The sequence below is a fragment of the Elephas maximus genome, chromosome 1, assembly GCF_024166365.1.
Source record: "Elephas maximus indicus isolate mEleMax1 chromosome 1, mEleMax1 primary haplotype, whole genome shotgun sequence".
NCBI lineage: Eukaryota > Metazoa > Chordata > Mammalia > Proboscidea > Elephantidae > Elephas > Elephas maximus.
In genome coordinates this window covers 220,853,063-220,872,572 of record NC_064819.1, presented here as the reverse complement: position 1 = coordinate 220,872,572, position 19,510 = coordinate 220,853,063, and the positions used below count along the sequence as shown (strand labels likewise).

The 19,510-nt window shown below is 39.3% G+C and overlaps 1 protein-coding gene across 1 annotated transcript in view; it reads right to left on the bottom strand.

Annotated features, from left to right (window-relative positions):
• GINM1 (glycosylated integral membrane protein 1) overlaps window positions 1-19,510 on the bottom strand; it is a 36,314-nt gene that overhangs the window by 11,720 nt on the left and 5,084 nt on the right. The window contains exons 2-7 of the mRNA XM_049903222.1: window positions 18,985-19,044; window positions 18,718-18,814; window positions 6,649-6,800; window positions 5,522-5,678; window positions 3,354-3,484; window positions 1,592-1,755 (exon numbers count right to left, since the gene is read on the bottom strand). Coding sequence (XP_049759179.1) covers window positions 1,592-1,755; window positions 3,354-3,484; window positions 5,522-5,678; window positions 6,649-6,800; window positions 18,718-18,814; window positions 18,985-19,044 — 761 coding nt within the window. The remainder of the gene's footprint in view (window positions 1-1,591; window positions 1,756-3,353; window positions 3,485-5,521; window positions 5,679-6,648; window positions 6,801-18,717; window positions 18,815-18,984; window positions 19,045-19,510) is intronic.

The following is a 19,510-nucleotide window of genomic DNA, read 5'->3' as shown; positions in this document are numbered from 1 at the left end:
ACAAATACTATATGAGATCACTACTGTAAAAACTCATGAACAGGTTTACATACAAAAAGAAACTATTTGATGGCTATGAGGGAGGGGAGGCGTAAGGATGGAAAAATAGACAATAGATAAGTGGTAGCTTTGGTGAAGGATAAGACAGTACACAATACTGGGGAAGCCAGCACAACCTGTACAAGGCAAGGCCATGGTAGCTCCATAGATGCATCCAAACTACCTGAGGGACCGAATTGCTGGGCTGAGGGCTGTGGGAACCATGGTCTCAGGGAACATCTAGCTCAGTTGGCATAACAGAGTTTATAAAGAATATGTTCTACACTCTACTTTGGTGAGTAGTGTCTGGGGTCTTAAAAGCCTGTAAGCGGCCACCTAGGACACTCCACTGGTCTCACCCCTTCAGGAGCAAGGAAGAATGAAGAAAACTAAAGATACAATGGAAAGATTAGTCCAAGGGACTAATGGACCACATCTAACACTGCCTCCACCAGACTGAGTCCAGTACAGCTAGGTGGTACCCAGCTACCACCACTGACTGCTCTGACAGGGATCACAAGAGAGGGTCCCAGAGAGAGCTAGAGAAAAATGTAAAACAAAATTCTAACTCAGAAAGGAAGACCAGACTTGCTGGCCTGACAGACGGGAGAAACCCTGAGAGTATGACCCCCGGACACCCCTTCAGCTCAGTAATGAGGGCACTCCTGAGGTTCACTCTTCAACCAAAGATTGAGCAGGCCCATGGAACAAAACAAGACTAAAGGGGCACGCCAGCCTTGGGGCAGGGACTGGAAGGTAGGAGGGAACAGGACAGCTGGTAATAGGGAACCCAGGGTTGAGAAGGGAGAGTGTTGACATGTCGTGGGGTTGTTAACCAATGTCATACAACAATGTGTGTACTGGTTGATGAGAAAGTAGTTTGTTCTGTAAACCTTCGTCTAAGTTCAAGAGACAAAAAAAAATAACATTTGTCATTCCAGAAATTTTCTATGTACATGCACACACAAACAGGATCATACTGTTGTGCAACTTCTTCTGCCCAATCAGTTTTAGGCTTCTTTCTATGTCAGTATGCAGGCCTCTTTCTTTTCCAGTTGCAGAGAATCCCCCTGCATGTGTGCACCATTACCTGGTCAAGCCTCCACTATGGTTCCTGTCTTGTTTCTGTTTTCTATTACAAACAAGGCTGCAATGAATATCCTGGTATTCTTCTGAAAATAAATTCACCTTTTAAACTGATACCTCGGGGTTGAAAATACATAGAGAAGTCCTCCTGTTTTGTTTATATCTCTTATCATATGCACTGCATTTTCCCTTATTGACATTCATATACTTGTCTCCCCCTACTAGACTGAACACTTTGTCTTACTCACATTTGAATCCCTAGAAATATCTTGAGCATAATAGGTATTCAATAAATGTCTTAATTTTGCTAGAAAATGGGCTAGAAAAAAAAGTAGGCCTTAATTTCCCTCTTACTTGTCTTACCCTTATTTAACTTTTGTATTTTCTACTCTAAAATACAGTAAATGTAACTCACTTTTTAATCATTTAAAATGCTAACACTGTTTCAAAAGTAAGAAATACTTACTTGTATTCATAAACTGGGAAAAGCATCTTTAAGATGGTTATTACCACAGCTGCTCCTGTAATTCCAGCCACCATGACATTCAAAAACATAAAAAATACTGGGAAAACACTGCTCCAGAACCTGCACAGATCTTTTCTGAACTTTTCCATCCACTGACACATGACCTAAAAAAAGGAGTTCTGATTAGATACACGAGTTTCATTCGAGCTGTAAGAATAAACTGAAAATTATGTCCTGATTTTGGGGTGATGGGAATATTCTATATCTTGACTGTGGTGGTGGTTACATGGGTGTCTACCTTTGTCAAAATATATCTAACTACATTTAAAATGGGTACATTTTATTTTCAAATGTCCCTCAATAGAGTTATTTACAACTTAAAAAATGATGTCCTAACAATACAGGCACAGAATGTTAATATCCTTTAAATTATTTATACTGTTGTCTAACTATAAATCACATGAAAATAACTGCTAATTGACAAGAGGTTAGTTAGGCTAGCCCACTTTAAACAAAATGGACCAGAGTCATATAACTGCTTCCAGTGGTTGCGGGACAAGAAAAGGAAGAGAAAGACAAACATGATAGTAGCTTTTAGAACAGATGAGAAGTTCATTGTGCACAAAACATGTTTCTATCCTTGAGGACTGAGAGAAGACACTAAGGAGTCCATGCTGGCATGGACCATGAAGACAGTCTGTTCTTGAGCTCTTGCTCTGATGGAGGTAGTCCAGGCAGCAAAACACAGCCTGGGTTTCTCCAGCAACCTCAAATCCCAACCTTCGGTGAGAACTTCTTCAAGGTTTAATTTCTGGAGTCCTTTGAAACAAACTGTAGACTCTGCTCATTTAAATGGGAATTATTCTGGGTAAGGGGTCTAGCTATTGGTATATAAGGACATAGCAGTATACTCTCTCTGAACCCTGAATATCTTCCTAGTCAGCAGTAGACATATCACTGGTAACATGTAAGTACTTAGTAGGTGCCAAAGTATATTTATCTGTAGAGCCCATCTTATTTAATCCTTATAACAACCGTATGAGATAGGCAATACCTTTAAAGTGGGTGTCCCATTTTATAGGTGACAAAACTGAAGTTAGAGAGGCTAAGAACTTGTCTAAGATTATACAACTAGTAGATGGCAGAACCAGGATTTAAACCCAGACAGGCTGACTCCAGAAAGCATACTCTTAACCAACTATGCTTAATCACTGTACAAGATCCTGAGGGTACCACGGGCATGTATGTATATAAGGTAGGAGTTACAGAATAAACCAAGAAATGGGGATATGAGAAAGAATTTTGCAACTGAAAATCCTCAAACAAAATGAAATCTGGTGCCTTGATAATCATGACCTGGGCTATATTATCATTGAATGAAATTTGAAGAAAATAGGGATACTTAAACTACATCACATTAAAACAGTAATGAATCCATTATAAAAAAATTCTTCATGGTTTCAATCTCCATGGTTTCCACCTCATTTTAAATGCTAGTATCTATTCATTCTTTTTTTTTAATTTTTTACCGTAACTGCTTGTAATATAAACCCATTGCCGTCAAGTCGATTCCAATTCATAGTGACCCTATAGGACAGATTAGAACCACCCCATAGAGTTTCCAAGGAACGGCTGGTGGATCTGAACTGCTGAGCTTTTGGCTAGCAGCCAAACACGTAAGCACTGCACCACCAAGGCTCCTGAAATATAAAGATAAGTGATTTGATTTACCAGTGTAAAGATAACCAAATACCTGATTTACCTTATATGAGGATGGGGGCTCTGCTCTGAGAGGAGTTTCAGGTAATTTGCCAGGTAAAGCATCTTCATCTATGGTGGTTTCCACGTTCCTGATAAGATACTGACTGGTGGTCTGCAATGAGCCAACACTTTCTACCGAGAAGGAAGAGCCATATTACTAAAGTGCTGGGGCATGCTGGTATCTCTCCTGCTAATCCTAAGATTACTATACCAGTAACTTTTAAGATCCTAAGAATATACCTTTTACTATGGGAGAAAAAATAAACATATTTGATTGTTCACTGATTCAAATAACAGAAGGGCATTTCATTTAATAGTTCTATAGCCTCTGGGTCCAAATTTCACTTTAACCAGACTGACTGTGGGAATAAAAAGGTCTGAGAGAAAGTGCATTACTTGGTACTGTAGGGAAGGAAGGGATAGAGTAAGCAGAGTTCTCCAAGGCAGACGCTGTATTTGCACAGGGTGGGCAAAAAGACGGCCCACACACTTTCTAACCAAAACTCACCCCTGGATTGCAACCTTACACAGCGTTTCTCTTTTTGTTACTAAAGTACCTGAGTAGAAGTAGATCTCTGGAGTGGATCCAACCAGGTATCAAAGGTTTTATCAACATTTATAATAATTAAAGCTGTTACTGCTAGCAAAAAAAAAAAACCCGTTGCTGTCGAGTCGGTTCCAACTCATTGTGACCCTATAGGACAGAGTAGGACTGCCCCATAGGGTTTCCAAGGAGCGCCTGGTGGATGTGAACTGCTGACCTTTTAGTTAGCACCATAGCTCTTAACCACTGTGCCACCAGGGTATAGACAAATAGATCACCAGAACAGAAGACAGTCAAATCCAGACTAATGTTATATGGGAGCTACAGCAGTTATGATTTTGTCATATTGAAAGTCAAAATTTAAAAAGTTCTGTATGACAATGGAAAAATGAGTACCTTTTCCAAATGAACCTTTATGATATTCTTTTTATTATTATTATCCTTTAGCTGAAAGTTTACAGCTCAAGTTAAGCTCTCATACAAAAATTTATAGCCATATTCTTATGTGACATTAGTTGCAATCCCTACAATGTGAAAGCACACTTCCCCCCTCCACCCAGGGTTTCTTTTCCATTCAACCAGTTCCTGTCCTTTCCTACCTTCTCATCCTGCCTCTGGACAGGAGCCACCCATTTGGTCTCACGTATCTGATTCAATGAAGAAGCACACTCTTCACGAGTATTATTTTATGTTTTATAGTCCTGTCTAATCTTTGCCTGAAGACTGGGCTTCAGGAATGGTTTTAGTTCTGGGTTAACAGAGCATCTGGGGGCCATAGCTTCAGAGGTTCCTCCAGTCTCTGTCAGACCATTAAGTCTGGTCTTTTTATGTGAATTTGAGTTCTACGCCACCCTTTTCTCCTGCTCCATCTGGGACTCTCTGTTGTGTTCCCTGTGAGGGTGGACATTGGTAGTAGCCAGGCACCATCTAGTTCTTCTGGTCTCAGGCTGATGGAGTCTCTGGTTTATGTGGACCTTTTGTCTCTTGGTCTAATATTTTCCTTGTGTCTTAGGTGTTCTCCATTCTCCTCTGTTCCAAGTGGGTTGGGACCAACTGATGCATCTTAGATGGCCACTCACAAGCTTTTAAGACCCCAGACGCCACTCATCAAAGTGGGATGCAGAACATTTTTTTAATAAACTTTGTTATGCCAGTTGACCTGGATGTCCCCCGAAACTATGGTCCCCAGGACCCAGCCCCAGCTACTCTGCCCCTCAAAGTGTTTGGTTGTGTTCAGAAAACTTCTTAGCTTTCGCTTTGGTTATGATATTCTTATTACACATTCTGTGATAATTATCCTGAGTAAGAATGGGTAATTACAACAAAATGGCACTATGCAAAATGGCACTATGGAAAATGGCATTATATGCAGTATGCAAACAGCATTGATCACATTCTACTAAGACTCAAAATACATTCTGAAAGTCCTTAAATAGACATATTAGGTAATACATGTTATAAAGCATTTTTGAATGCTTACTTCCAAATATGTTAGATTAATTATGATTAAAAATACATAGGAGCTGTTAGAAATCTTGTAAAATGTTACATAGTTCAAGAATATATAAAACTACCAACTAAAGAAATAATTTCCATCACGCTTTGAATAATGGTCTTTAAATTACCTTTTCTGGAGAGGTTGGGAAGGGTAAATAAAGTGTCACTGTCCCGGGAAATGGAGTACAGCATGCTTTCTTCCAAAGGAAGCGTGTAGTTTGAATGTCTGAGTATTCCCTGGTTTTTCACTAAAATATCAATTTCAGTAACATCCTTTTGTTGAGCCTATGAAAGAAAAAATAAGCAATTACTCTTTATTTTAAATGACATCCCCATAAGAATCTAAAACTAAATTTTCTTGCCTGATCTCTGTAACTAATAAACTTGTCCCAGTTGGACACCTGCTCTTTATTTTTCCCTCATTCAGATATTTAATTTGTAATTTTAATCATATTCCTGTCTGCTTTAGCAATCAGTACTATAAGCCTGGAGCCCTGGTGGTGCAGTGGTTAAGTGCTCGGCTGCTAACTGAAAGGTTGGTAGTTCAAACCTACCAGCTGCTCCTCAGGAGAAAGATGTAGCAGTCTGCTTCCATAAAGATTTACAGCCTTGGAAACTCTATAGGGCAGTTCTACTCTGTCCTATAGGATCGCTATCAGCCAGAATCAACTAGATGACAATGGGTTTTTTTTTTTTTTTTTTAGTGTAAGCTTAAGGAGCCCGCATGGCACAGTGGTTAAGTGCTCAGCTGCTAACTGAAAGGTTGGCAGTTCAAACCCACCAGACACTTGGCGGGAGAAAGACATGGCAGTCTGTTTCCATAAACGTTATAGCCTTGGAAACTCTATGGGGCAGTTCTACTCTGTCCTAAAGGGTCACTATGAGTCAAAATTGACTCGATGGCACACAACAACAACAGTATAAGCTTACTCTCAATTCTATTTCACTTAGGGAAACTCAGCCAGAGGACATGAGTAGCACAGCTATGGACAAATTCTCTTCACTTACTTCCTCTGTTTAATGATGTTCATAGCATTTTAAAGTGATATAAACATGTATGAATACAATCAATGTTTTAAAAAATGAAGACATTTCAAAATGCTAAAACAAACAAAAATTCTCAATGACTAGATACGGGTATTAAGGTACCTTCTCCCTTATCAAATCAGAAACAAGCATTTAACACATGCATAATACCTACTACAAATTTAAATCTTTACAATTTAATATCCAATTAATAAGCATACTATCTTACTTGTTTTCCATCAATCTCTACTACCTCTTCTTGAATGACAATTAGTTGCAAACTGGAACCAGATGTCATAGGCCACTCATGAACTAAAATCCTTACACTGACAATTCCGAAATATCCTTTTTCCTCCACATTTTCCAGATTTTCACTCTTCACTATAAAAAAAAGTAGTGACAGCTTTGAACAAAAATTGCCACCAAACCTGTTACTGAATTTTATTATTTTGATGACATTTACACGGAACACGACAGTTTTATACCAACTTTTTTGGCTTTCTTCATCTCTGAACTCATTGCTGCTTCAGACTTATAAAAACAAGAGTGACTTAACAAATCCTTACAACTATGTACACTCATCTGAAAGGGGAAACGTGCTTGCTGGTCTTTAGATTTTGTATGAAGTACCACACTAGCGACATCTTTCCTGTTATTTTATATAGTTGTCCATAAGGAACCAACATGGCATATTGCAAAGCAGAACAGAAGACACAGTCAGTCTCATGGTTCAGCAAAGTAAGCACATTCATTCATTCACTCACAAAAGTCAGTGATAGAAGGGGCCCAAGCAGTGAGAGCAGTGGGGTTTTCTCAGTCCTTTCTCCAGTCAGTGGCTTGTTACTGTGGGAGAAAGTGGAACGGGGAAGAAGGAAAGCCCTGTAATTACCGTCTGTTAATGATAATGGGGTAGGGGTGGTGCAAACCACTACTGACGGGGATACGGATGATTCGAACCCACCCGGTGGCACCTCAGAAGAAAGGCCTGGCGATCTGCTTCCAAAGGTCACAGTTCTACTTTGTGCACATGGGGTCGCCATGAGTCGGAACTAACTCCACAGCAACTGGTTTGGTTTTGGGCGGGTAGGGTTAGTTACTGACCACGTTCCTCTCTAATTAAGGTCCCCTCCAAACCACCACAGTGGAGATGCGCCAAGGCGTTTGCAGCTGGTTTACAGCCAATGGCTACTCTGTTACGGTATAACTTGCTAAAGAAAACGATAACGCAATATATACCAATGAAATTGCTGCAGGAGAACCTTTAGTTTCTGGCCCTGAAACGTGGACAATCTGAGGATCATTTGCCGAACAGAACCAAGATGTACATTTTGAATGTAGATCCAGTTGTTTAAACTGATTCTGTGCCTTTATGGGCTATTCCCTGTCTGGGATGGTCTCTACTACCACACCACCACGTTGTTAATAAACTCCTACTTAGGCAGCTCTATCTACTATAATCCTACGATGCTGAGCACATGCTTTTTTTTTTTTTAAGCACCAACTTTATTGTGTGTAACTCTTGGTTTATGAACCTGTTTTCCTGACTAGGCTGAGTTCCTAGAGAGTATATGTGATGGTTAACATGCTATGTCAACTTGGCTAGGCCACGATTCACAGTGGTTTGGCAGAGTGTGATCTGATGTGAGCAGCCAATCAGTTGGAAGGGGAGTTTCTTTGGGGGTGTGGCCTGCATCCAATATATAGGGATGTTCTGGGAAAGCCCCCCCATACCTACCTCACACCCCGACCCCCATTCTTTTTTTTTTTTTGGCATAACTGAAGGTTATATTCATGGCAGATTTTAGACATAGCTGAATCCAAGCACTCAAAACAATTTAATCCGTTACCAGTTTCTCCTCATCTCACCATCCTTTTTCTTTTTTAAATTTTTATTGTGCTTTAAGTGAAAGTTTACAAACCAAGTCAGTCTCTCATACAAAAATTTATATACACCTTGCTATATGCTAGTTGCTCTCCCTCTAATGAGACAGCATGCTTCTTCCCTCCACTCTATTTTCGTGTCCATTTGGCCAGCTTCTGACCCCCTCTGCCCTCTCATCTCTTCTCCATACACGAGCTGCCCACATAGTCTCTTGTGTCTACTTGATTCAAGAAGCTCACTCTTCACCAGTATCATTTTCTATCCCATAGTCCAGTCCAATCCCTGTCTGAAAGGTTGGCTTTGGGAATGGTTCCTGTATTGGGCTAACAGAAGGTCTGGCGGCCATGGCCTCTGATCGACCCCCATTCCTGGAAATGCCTTCAGCCGCACCTGACCTGCAGATTTTGGGTTCACCAGCTCCTGCACCTCTGTAAGCCTGCAAGAGAAGCATTCAGCCAGCCACCTGACCCACAGATTTGGGACTTGCTAGCCTCCACAATTGTGTGAGCCATTTTCTTGAAGTAAATCTCTCTCTACATATTTATATCTATGCTTCACTGGTTTTGTTCCTCTGCAGAACCCAGCCTAAGACAGTAGGCATCAGGTTTGTTGCTCTACAACTTTTAACAGTATTTTCACTGGGAATTAAAAGTACATAATTTTAAATAAATATGCCATAATAAACTATCAATAATGTCCATTGGTTCTTAACCCTAACTATGCATCAGAATCAACTGGGGAACAATAAAGATGCCAAAGCCTCATCCCAGTCTTAAATCAAAATCTCTGGAAGTGGAGACCATATTTGTAATTTTAAAAACATGTATAGATATTTCTATTGAGAACCAAGTGACCTAACCTTTTAGCTAAATATGATTAATTATTCACAAATCTTCCTCCTTGACCTCTTTATTTCTGTTCATAGTTCTGCTTTTCTCCAAGTCACCAAAGATAAAAGTTTCTAGGATACCTGTGCCTTCTCTGGAACCCTCATCCTCTGTAAACAGTTGTTTACTCTGGGTCATTCCAGCTACAAAGAAACTCTTACACTTGTCCTTTTCATTTCCTCCCCCTTTCACCAATATCTAGTTCATTAACCACTTACTATGAAAATACTTACCTATCTCCAAATCATTCACACAACAATGCCAGATTAATCTTACTAAATTCTGTTTTGATTGATAGCCTCCTTGCACAAAACCATTAGTGGTATCTCCTATAAATCATGTGGGCCTGGCTCAGGCTCCCTTACTTTGCTCTTGTTGCTCTCTCTATTCTGCTTAACCCCCTCACATACTTCAAGGCTCATAACTGTAAAACTCCCCCTCTCCCATGGTCCCTCTCAGTCTTTTACTTGACTATTTACCCCTCGGTCTCCCTCACGGAACAGGAGGCTCACATCTGTATGCCCAAAGGCTACTGCACTACAGCACAGGAGATTCAATGGGTGAGTAAGTGCAGTCATATAAACACATCAAAGTGGTGACTCTCCAGCCCCCAAATATGATGCCTCTGAAGTAATAAAATTAAATTTAAAACAAAAGAAGCCCTCCAAACTACTTTAGGTGAAGGGAAGGACAATACTCAATACACGGAAGGTCAGCTCAACTGGACTGGACCAAAAGCAAAGAAGTTTCTGGGATAAACTGAATGCTTCAAAGGTCAGCGGAGCAAGGGCAGGGGTTTGGGGACTATGGCTTAAGGGGACTTCTAAGTCAATTGGCAAAATAAATTCTATTATGAAAACATTCTGCATCCCACTTTGAAATGTGGCATCTGGGGTCTTAAATGCTAACAAGCGGCCATCTAAGATGCATCAATTAGTCTCAACCCACCTGGATCAAAGGAGAATGAAGAACACCAAGGTCACACAATAACTATGAGCCGAAGAGACAGAAAGGACCACATGAACCAGAGACTTCCATCATCCTGAGACCAGAAGAACTAGATGGTGCCTGGCCACAACCGATGACTGCCCTGACAGGGAGCACAACAGAGAACCCCTGAGGGAGCAGGAGATCAGTGGGATGCAGACCCCAAATTCTCATTAAAAGACCAGATTTAATGGTCTGACTGAGACTAGAGGAACCCCAGCGGTCATGGTCCCCAAACCTTCTGTTGGCCCAGGACAGGAACCATTTCCGAAGACAACTCATCAGACATGGAAAGGACTGGACAATGGGTAGGAGAGAGATGCTGATGAAGAGTGAGCTACTTGTATCAGGTGGACACTTGAGACTGTGTTGGCATCTCCTGTCTGGAGGGGAGATAGGAGGGTAGAGAGGGTTAGAAACTGGCAAAATTGTCACAAAAGGAGAGACTGGAAGGGCTGACTCATTAGGGGGAGAGTAAGTGGGAGTATGGAGTAAGGTGTATACAAGCTTATATGTGACAGACTAACTTGATTTGTAAACGTTCACTTAAAGCTCAATAAAAATTATTAAAAAAAAAAAAAGAAGCCCTCCATATTCCTTCTGACATCCTCTATTGTGGTAGGCAGCTTTCAAAAATGATCCTCAATGGCAATCCCACTCCTTGCAATATATCCTAGAGAAATAAGAGCCTTTACACGAACAGATATGTGCACACCCATGTTTACTGCAGCACTGTTTACAACAGCAAAAAGATGGAAGCAACCAAGGTGCCCATCAACAGATGAATGGATAAATTATGGTATATTCATACAATGGAATACTACTCATCGATAAAGAACAGTGAGGAATCTGTGAAACATTTCATAACATGGAGGAACCTGGAAGGCATTATGCTGAGTGAAATTAGTCAGTTGCAAAAGGACAAATATTGTATAAGACCACTATTATAAGAACTTGAGAAATAGTTTAAACTGAGAAGAAAACATTCTTTTGTGGTTTCGAGAGGGGGGAGGGAAGGAGGGTGGGAGAGGGGTATTCTCTAATTAGATAGTAGGTAAGAACTACTTTAGGTGAAGGGAAAGACAGCACACAACACAGGGGAGGTCAGCACAACTGGACTAAACCAAAAGCAAAGAAGTTTCCTGAATAAACTGAATGCTTCAAAGGCCAGGGTAGCAGGGGCAGGGGTCTGGGGACCATGGTTTCAGGGGACATCTAAGTCAACTGGCATAATAAAATCTATTAAGAAAACATTCTGCATCCCACTTTGAAGAGTAGCATCTGGAGTCTTAAATGCTAGCAAGAAGCCATCTAAGATGCATCAATTGGTCTCAACCCACCTGGATCAAAGGAGAATGAAGAATATCAAGGACACAAGGTAATTATGAGCCCAAGAGACAGAAAGGGCCACATGAACCAGAGACTACATCATCCTGAGACTAGAAGAACTAGATGGTGCCCAGCTACAACTGATGACTGCCTTGACAGGGAACACAACAGAGAACCCCTGAGGGAGCAGGAGAGCAGTGGGATACAGACTCTAAATTCTCATAAGACCAGACTTAATGGTCTGACTGAGACTAGAAAGACCCCAGTGGTCATGGCCCCTAGACCTTCTGTCGGCCCAGGACAAGAACCATTCCTGAAGCCAACTCTTCAGACATGGATTGGACTGGACAATGGGTTAGAGAGGGATGCTGCTGAGGAGTGAGCTTCTTGGATGAGGTGGACACTTCAGACTCTGTTGGTACTCCTGCCTGGAGGGGAGATGAGACGGTGCAGGGGGTTAGAAGCTACCCAAATGGACATGAAAAGAGAGAGTGGAGGGAGAGAGTGGGCTGTCTCATTAGGGGGAGAATAATTGGGAGTGTGTAGCAAGGTGTATATAAGTTTTTGTGTGAGAGACTGACTTGATTTGTAAACTTTCACTTAAAGCACAATAAAAATTATATTAAAAAAAAAAATGATCCTTGCCTCCTGAAATTCATGTCCTTGTGTAATTCCTTCCCAATGAGTGTGGGCTGGACCTAGTGGCTTGTTTCTAACAAACTGAATACAGCAAAGTGATGGAATGTCACTTCCATGATTAGATTACAAAAAACTGACTTCTGTCTTGCTAGCACTCTCTCTTGCTGGTAGTCTCTCTTGTCCACTCAGTGATAATGACAGCTGCCACGCTGTGAGATGCTCTACAGTAAGGTCAGCGCGGCAAGAACTGAAAGAGGTCTCTGACCAACATCTCATGAGGAACCGGGGCCTCCAAGAGTTCACAAGGAACTGAATCTTGCCAACGACCATGTTTGAGCTAGGAAGCAGATGTTTTCCAGGTGCGCAGTGAGATGACTGTATTCTTGTGAGCCATCCAGAGCCAGAAGATTCAGCTAAACCAAGCTCGGATTCTTGACCCCCAGAAACTATGAGATAATTATATTATTATCTTAAGCCACTAACTTTTGGGTTAATACATCGACCAAAATAAGAAGAATTAAGGAAAGAAGTTTTGTTGTTGTTATTGTTGCATTTAATGTTCTGAAGATTTTTGTTGTGACTGGATCAGATGGGCATTTATTGCCCTAAGGAACAAACTTAATGCAACAAGCAGTAAGATTGGAAAGAGGGCTTGGCTATAACAGAGGAGCCAGGCTGCATTCCATATCAAATTCCCAGTGAGTGCAATGCTGATGGAATTATTATTTAAACCAGTAATAGCACTTCTTTTTCTAGGTATAATGGATTAGCTTGTAGTACTTCAGACCAACCCTCTCATGGAGAACTACTAGAAAACTTGTACAAAATCCACACACATATACAGTCAAATCCCAAATCTCACTGGAGGTATCAGAGAGCTAAAAAGACAGCCAGTACTTGAGGGGCCAAGAAGGAGTCACTCAGATGAATTCAACGTTCTATGCTATTTTCCCCTACAAGGCAGTTGTCAACTCCAAAACTGAATAGGTGGAAAAGTTGAAAGGCTGAGTAAAAAGCAATGACTAAGAGACAGAGAAGCTAAACAGAATTTTTGACACTCTCATGCAGCTGGGGATAAAAGGAAGTTCAAGGCTAGACAGACAGTCGAAACTTGCAGGGACAAGATCCTGGAGAGAAAGGGATCATAGAAGTAGGCTAATATTCTATGCAGTTTTTCCCTTGGAAACATTTGCTGATTAATCAGTGGGGCTGGGCTAAGAAAATGAGTTTATATATACTGATGCCTCTCCATGCAGGCTCATGATGCTGGGGAATTTGGGGCCCACAAGAGCAGGGGTCCTGACAAACATCCCGAGTTTTCCCTTGGAACTTATGAAGAGCTTTATCTGAGGAATTACAGTGGGTGAGAGGCTGGCAACCAATGTCACAAAACAGTATGTATATTGTTTAATGAGAACTAATTTGCTCTGTAAACTTTCACCTAAAGCACAATTCAAAAAAAAAAAAAAAGAGTAGATGAGAATTAGAATAGGCCTAACAAAGACATAAATGCAGTTTTGAATCAGCTCCACCCTTGATTTAATTAAAGTGCTCTGCCCCTTATGATCACAACTAAAAAAAAAAAACCAGGGGCTAAAGCAGATCCCCTCTGAAGAAAGATAGTATCATCTGGTGCCTTTACAATTTTTCACACACAACATCAAAAATAACAAGACATACCAGGTAGAAGCCCAAGAGAAAAAAACAGACTCACAGGACCTCAAGACATTGGAGTCAACAGAAATGAACTTTAAAGTTACTGGAATTAATAGGTTCAAGAAAATAGATGATAAAACGAAGACTTTCATCAGAAAAGTAGAAGCTATGAGAAAATGAAATGGAAATTCTAGAAGTAAAGTTCAATAAATAAAATTAACTTAATTAGACACAGTCAATGAACGAATCTGTGTGCTAGAAGAATGGAAAGAAAAAAGGATGGAAAAAACAGAAAGAAGTGTAAGACATATATGGGATTCTATGAAAGGATCTAATGTGAATAAATGAAAAGTTAAGAAAGAAAGAAGAGAGAGGATAAGATAGCAGCATTACTTGAAGAGATAATGGTCAAAATTTTTCCAAAACTGACAAAGGACACCAAGCCACAGATTTAAAAACCCAAGTTTAGGATAAATACAAAGAAAGCCACGCCTGTGCACATCACAGTAAAACTATTAAAAACCAAAGACAAAGACAAAAAATTCTTAAAAACAGCCAGGAAAAAAAAGGAGAAACAATAATACTAACACTCAACAGAAACTACAGAAAAAAGAAGACAAAGGAAATTAATCTTTAAGTGCTAAAATAAAAATGCCAACCTATGCTTCTATACCCAGCAAAAGTACCCTTCTAAAATGAAGGTAGAGTAAGATGTTTTCAGATAATTCATTGTTAACAAACCTGCACTAAAATATTAAGAGGAATTCTTTAGGCAGAAGGAAAATGACCTCAGAGGGAAGCACAGATATACAGGAAGGAACAAAGAGTAATGGAAAGGATAACCACAAGGGTAAACACAAATGAATATTGGACTATACTCAGTAAGATGATAATGTCATATAGGGGTTTAAGAACACGAAGAGTTAAAATGCATGGCAATAGCCCAAAGGCAGAAAGAGAATAAAGTATTCTAAGATTTTTACATTGTTTAGAAGTGATAAAAGTATTCATTTATTAACATCAAGGGTAACCACTAAATCAGGTGCTGTCAAGTCAGTTTGGACTCATGGTGATCCCATGTGTGTCAGAGTAGAACTGTGCTCCGTAAGGTTTTCAGTGGCTGATATTTCACAAATAGACCACTAAGTCTTTCTTCTGAAGCACCTCTGGGTGGGCTCCAACCTCTCATTTTTGGTTAGCAGCCAAGCCCATTGTTAACCACCTGCACTACTCAGAGACTGCAACCACTAAAAGAATAGTAAAATAATGCAAAACCAGCAAGATATAAGAGAAATATGAAACAGAATAATTAAAAAAAAAAAAAAAGGCAAAGAAGCAGAAAAAGGAACACAAAACAGGTGGAACAAATAGGAAACAATTAAGACGAAAAATTTAAATCCAAATATATCAGTAATTACATTAGTGTAAATAAAATCCCAATTAAGAGACACATTGATGGACTGAATTTAAAAAAAATGAAAGTATGCTGCTTATAAGAGACGCCCCTTAAATATAAGGACACAGAAAGGTTGAAAGTAAATGAAAAGATACACCATGCAGCAATCCCCAGCACCACCAAAAAGCAGTTGTCACTAGACTAATATAAGATAAAGCTATCTCTAAGGCAAGAACATCATGAGAGATAAAAAGGGATCTATTATTACGATAAAAGAGCCAATCCACCGGGAAGACATAACAGTTCCAAATCTGTATGCATTTAGTAATATAGCTTCAGAATATATTAAACAAAAATTAACAGAACTAGGAGAAGACTAGGCAAAACTTCATGGTGAAGATTGCTACTTCCTTAAAAATTACAGCCAGGAAAACCTAATGGAACTCAGTTCTACTCTGTAACACCAGGGGTTGCCATGAGTCAGAATCCACTCAACTGCCAATGGATTTAGTTCTTTTTTTGGTTCCCCTCAGCGATTGACTTGAAGTTGAAAATTAGAACAAGTCCCCAACAGCCAAATTACCACCTTGTGCATACCCCACATGAATTTAGAGACCACTTCAAGAACAGGTTTGATGCACTGAACACTAATGACCAAAGACAAGACGAGTTGTGGAATGACATCAAAGACATCATACATGAAGAGAGCAAGAGGTCACTAAAAAGACAGAAAAGACCAAAATGGATGTCAGAAGAGACTCTGAAACTTGCTCTTACGCTAACAGAAGAAACGATGAAGTAAAAGAGTTGAACAGAAGATTTCAAAGGGCGGCTCGAAAAGACAAAGTATTATAACGAAATGTTAAAAGACCTTAAGATAGAAAACCAAAAGGGAAGAACACACTTGGCATTTCTCAAGTTGAAAGAACTAAAGAAAAATTCAAGCCTCGAGTTGTAATAGTGAAGGATTCTACAGTGAAAATACTAAACAATGTAGGAAGCAGCAAAAGAAAGTGGAAGGAAAACACAGAGTCACTGTACCAAAAAGAACTGGTTGATGTTCAACCATTTCAAGAGGCAGCATATCGAAAACCAATGGTACTGAAGGAAGAGGTCCAAGCTGCACTGAAAGCAGTGGCGAAAAACAGGACTCGAGGAATTGAGGGAATATCAGTGGAGAGGTTTCAACAAACAGATGTAGCACTGAAGTGCTCACTCATCTATGCCAAGAAATTTGGAAGACATGGTCAACCAACTGGAAGAGATCCATATTCATACCCATTCCAGAGAAAGGTGATCCAACAGAATGTGGAAATTATCAAATATTATTAATACCAAACACAAGTAAAATTTTGCTGAAGGTTATTCAAGAGTGGTTGCAGCAGTATATCAACAGGGAACTGCCAGCAATTCAAGCCAGATTCAGAAGTGGACGTGGAACCAGGGATATCATTGCTGATGTCAGATGGATCCTAGCTGAAAGCAGAGAACACCAGAAAGATGTTTACCTGTGTTTTATTGACTATGCAAAGGCACTGGACTGTGTGGATTAAAACAAACTATGGATAACATTGTGAAGAATGGGAATTCCAGAACACTTAACTGTGCTCCTGAGGAACCTGTACTTAGACCAAGAAGCAGTCATTTGAACAGAAGAAGGGGATTCTGTGTGGTTTAAAATCAGGAAAGGCGTGTGTCAGGGTTGTATCCTTTCACCATTCTTATTCAATCTGTTTGCTGAGCAAATAATCTGAGAAGCTGGACTCTAATGAATAACAACACGGCATTAAGATTGGAGGAAGACTCATTAACAACCTGCTTTATGCTGATGACACATCCTTGCTTGCTGAAAGTGAAGAGGGCTTGAAGCACTTGGATGAAGATCAAAGACCACAGCCATCAGTATGGATTACACCTCAACATAAAGAAAACAAAAACCCTCTCAACTGGACCAATAAACATCATCATGATAAATGGAGAAAAGATTGAAGTTGTCAAGGATTTCATTTTACTTGGATTCACAATCAACGTCCACGGAAGCAGCAGTCAAGACATCAAACAAGGTATCGCATTGGGCAAATGTGCTGCAAAAGATATCTTCAAAGTGTTAAAAAGCAAAGATGTCACTTTAAGGACTGAGGTGCGCCTGACCCAAGCAATGGTGTTTTCAATGTCTTCATACGCATATGAAGCTGGACAATGAATAAGAAAGACAGAAGAAGAATCGATGCCTCTGAATTATAATGCTGGCAAAGAAAACCGAACATACCACGGGCTGCCAGAAGAATAAACAAATTTTTCTTGGAAGAAGTACAGCCAGAATACTCAATACAAGCGAGGATGGTGAGACTTTGTCTCACATATTTTGGACATATTATCAGAACGGTCCAGTCCCTGGAGAAGGACATCATGCTTGGTAAAGTAGAGGGTCAGCAAAAAAGAGGAAAACCCTCAACGAGATGGATTGACGCAGTGGCTGCAACAATGGGCTGAAGCATAACAATGATTGTGAGGATGGCCTAGGACCAGTAATGTTTCATTCTGTTGTACATATAGGGTCACTATGAGTCAGAATCAACTCGATGCACCTAACAACAACAGTGATTGATAGAGCGAGTAGAAGTAATTACGTAAGATATTGAACAGCATAATTAATTTAACCTAACTGACACATTTAGAACATCATATCCAAATAATTACCGAGTTTACTTTCTCTACAAGTGTACATAGACAGGAACATTTAATAGTATTGAGCCATGCTGAACACTAAAGCAAGTCTCAAATTTCAAAGGATTGAAATTATACAGAGTATTTTTCTGAGAATAGTGGTGGGACCAGTAAAAATGTCCCAAATGTCTGGAATTTAAGCAATATAACTTCTAAATGACCCATAAGAGAAGGAAATAGCATAACAAATAATTAGAAAATATCCAGACTTAAATGATAATGAAAATATATCACAAATCAAAATGTATAGGATTAAAAAAAAATGTATAGGATGCAAGTGCTTAGAGAGAAATTTCCTACCATAAATGCATATCTGAAAGTGGGTAATAAGAACACTATATATACTCATATTCTTCATGTCATTTAAATAAAATGGTACATTCCAAAGTAATAGATCTGTTTTTCTTTAGTTCATACAACTCATGATAAAAAAGGTTAAAAAGAAAAACATTACACTGACAATTCATTTTCCTCTTTATTACCTACAATTATGTTAAGCACCCCGCCAAGAGTTTGGCTCTAGCTATTCCATTTGCTACCTCTATGCTCATCCTTACATTGATATCTACCTACGGGAAATGCAATTCTATCCAATCTCATGAAAGGAAAAAAATGAAGATGCCAGGAATAACCACTGTAAAGTAAGAAGAGTTTTAAACACATTAGCATTATTATATACTCTTGTAATGATGTATATTTTTAATTTAAAATGGAAATACATAACATCTAAAAATTATGTTTTATCAATTTAGTACTAAAAAACAAGAATTATGTAAATAATTTAGCAGTACTCACCTATTAAAGTTTGACAGCTTATTCGGGTTACACCATTATTTACAGGGAAGTCATTTACATATACCTGTCCACTCTCATAAGTTATGTTAAGAACAACCTTAAAATAAAGCAGCATATACATTAATTCCAATGGTTTACAAATAATGACAAACTCTTCATGTCAAAAATAAATTATCTAACTAAATTATATGCATAGGTAAAAATAAAATAGGTTGCATAATACTTTGCTAAATGATATATTAAAAACATGATCAAAAGGAGACAAACCTGTTCTTGAGATACCTGCCCATCATCTGTCAGGATAGTTACATTAACTCTGATGCCGTCCTGCAAAAACAAATACAGTATTATAGATATGCATTTCACAAATTGAGAACAGTTCAGTTTTCCTTTTCCCTCAAGTATATTTATTGCATAAGCAGTACAACATTAAAAGAATATTTAATTACTCATCATTCGTTTTTAAAGTTTATTTATGCCCTTATTTGCAATTTCAATTTTCCATAATCTATACACTTTTTCCATTTAATTGTGAAATATGTCACATAAAATGATCATAAACCAAAAAAACCAAACCCATTGCCGTCGAGTCAATTCTGACTCATAGCGACCCTACAGGACAGAACAGAACTGGCCCACAGGGCTTCCGAGGAGCACCTGGTGGATTTGAGCTGTTGACCTTTTGGTCAGCAGCCGCAGCGCTTAACCACTACACCACCAGGGTTTCCAAAATGATCATATAATATGCAAATATGGAGTTCAAAACATTAGATTAACACTCATGTACTCACTG